This window comes from Brassica oleracea, chromosome C6, assembly GCF_000695525.1.
Source record: "Brassica oleracea var. oleracea cultivar TO1000 chromosome C6, BOL, whole genome shotgun sequence".
Classification (NCBI taxonomy): domain Eukaryota; kingdom Viridiplantae; phylum Streptophyta; class Magnoliopsida; order Brassicales; family Brassicaceae; genus Brassica; species Brassica oleracea.
Genome location: NC_027753.1, coordinates 30,732,374 through 30,733,484, shown reverse-complemented (window position 1 = coordinate 30,733,484; position 1,111 = coordinate 30,732,374). Strand labels below are relative to the sequence as shown.

Genomic DNA, 1,111 nt, shown 5'->3' with positions numbered 1-1,111 from the left:
ATAATGATTATGCGACACCATCTCTGTGAGGACCTAAGAGACGAGTTTGGATATGTTAATGATCCTCATAATCTCTGGTCATTTTTGAATTCTAGATTCTGTGAGCCATTGTTGCACGAATCCAAGAAAAAATGGGAAGCTCTAAGGTTCCAGGTTTATGAATTCGTGGACAATTATCACTCTTATCTTATGAGAATCACCTATAGTCTTAGACTATGTGGTGAATTGGTAACAAACGAGGATTTGATAAACAAAACTCGTGACACATTTCATTCATAGGAAATGTTGTTATCACATCAGGCCAAAGGTTTCACCACCTATTATGACATGTTCTCATATTTATTAGACATTGAGCAAAAGAAGCAGAAAAGGATGGATAACATCAGACGGTTTAATGACATCATAGTGATATATTATGAAGTACTAGACAGTGAGATGAAAATCCCTGAAGCTAATAAAGCCACATTTGATAAGAAGAGATATGAGGAGGACTCCGAGTGGACACTCATGGACCATGAGGTCTGATTATACATTGAATAATTTTCCAACATTCTGATTTTATGTTTTCTATTCATTTATGTTATTGAAATAAAAACGATTTTGTTTTTATATATTATCTTGCTTGGTCTTGCTTGATGATTCTTGATTAAATAACAAATAAAACCTTAATAAAAGGATAATCAGTCCACTGATAGTTGATTTCATGCATGATTTAACTTTACCTTGATTGTATAGGTTTAACTTTACCTTCCTGCAATCACATAAAATCAATTGTTGGGTGTAGACTAATGAGTCAGTTCACTGATAGATTGATTTCTCGCATAGATTTAACTTCATCTTGATTGTATAGGTTCAACTTTAACTTCCTATAATCACTTGAAATCAATTAATTGGTACTGACAATGGCAAAAGACACGACATTATTCAGACCCATTGAGTTATAAATGTTTTCTACATTGAACCAGTGAGCAAAGAAAATATGATTCCTTTCAGATTTTTGAAAAATCGCCTAAAAGCATTATGAATGCCTATAGCCATATTTTCTACTGATTTATTCTTTGCTAAGGATCAGTATGAAAGAGGCATAAAGCCATGGTAACCAGTATGGTTC

The 1,111-nt window shown here is 33.2% G+C and overlaps 1 protein-coding gene across 1 annotated transcript in view; it reads left to right on the top strand.

The window, feature by feature from the left end:
• The first annotated feature begins 372 nt into the window (after positions 1–372).
• LOC106297982 (E3 ubiquitin-protein ligase RNF38-like) overlaps positions 373–1,111 on the top strand; it is a 14,097-nt gene continuing 13,358 nt past the window's right edge. Inside the window, exon 1 of the mRNA XM_013734097.1 lies at positions 373–519. Within this exon, the coding sequence (XP_013589551.1) occupies positions 373–519 (147 nt within the window). The remainder of the gene's footprint in view (positions 520–1,111) is intronic.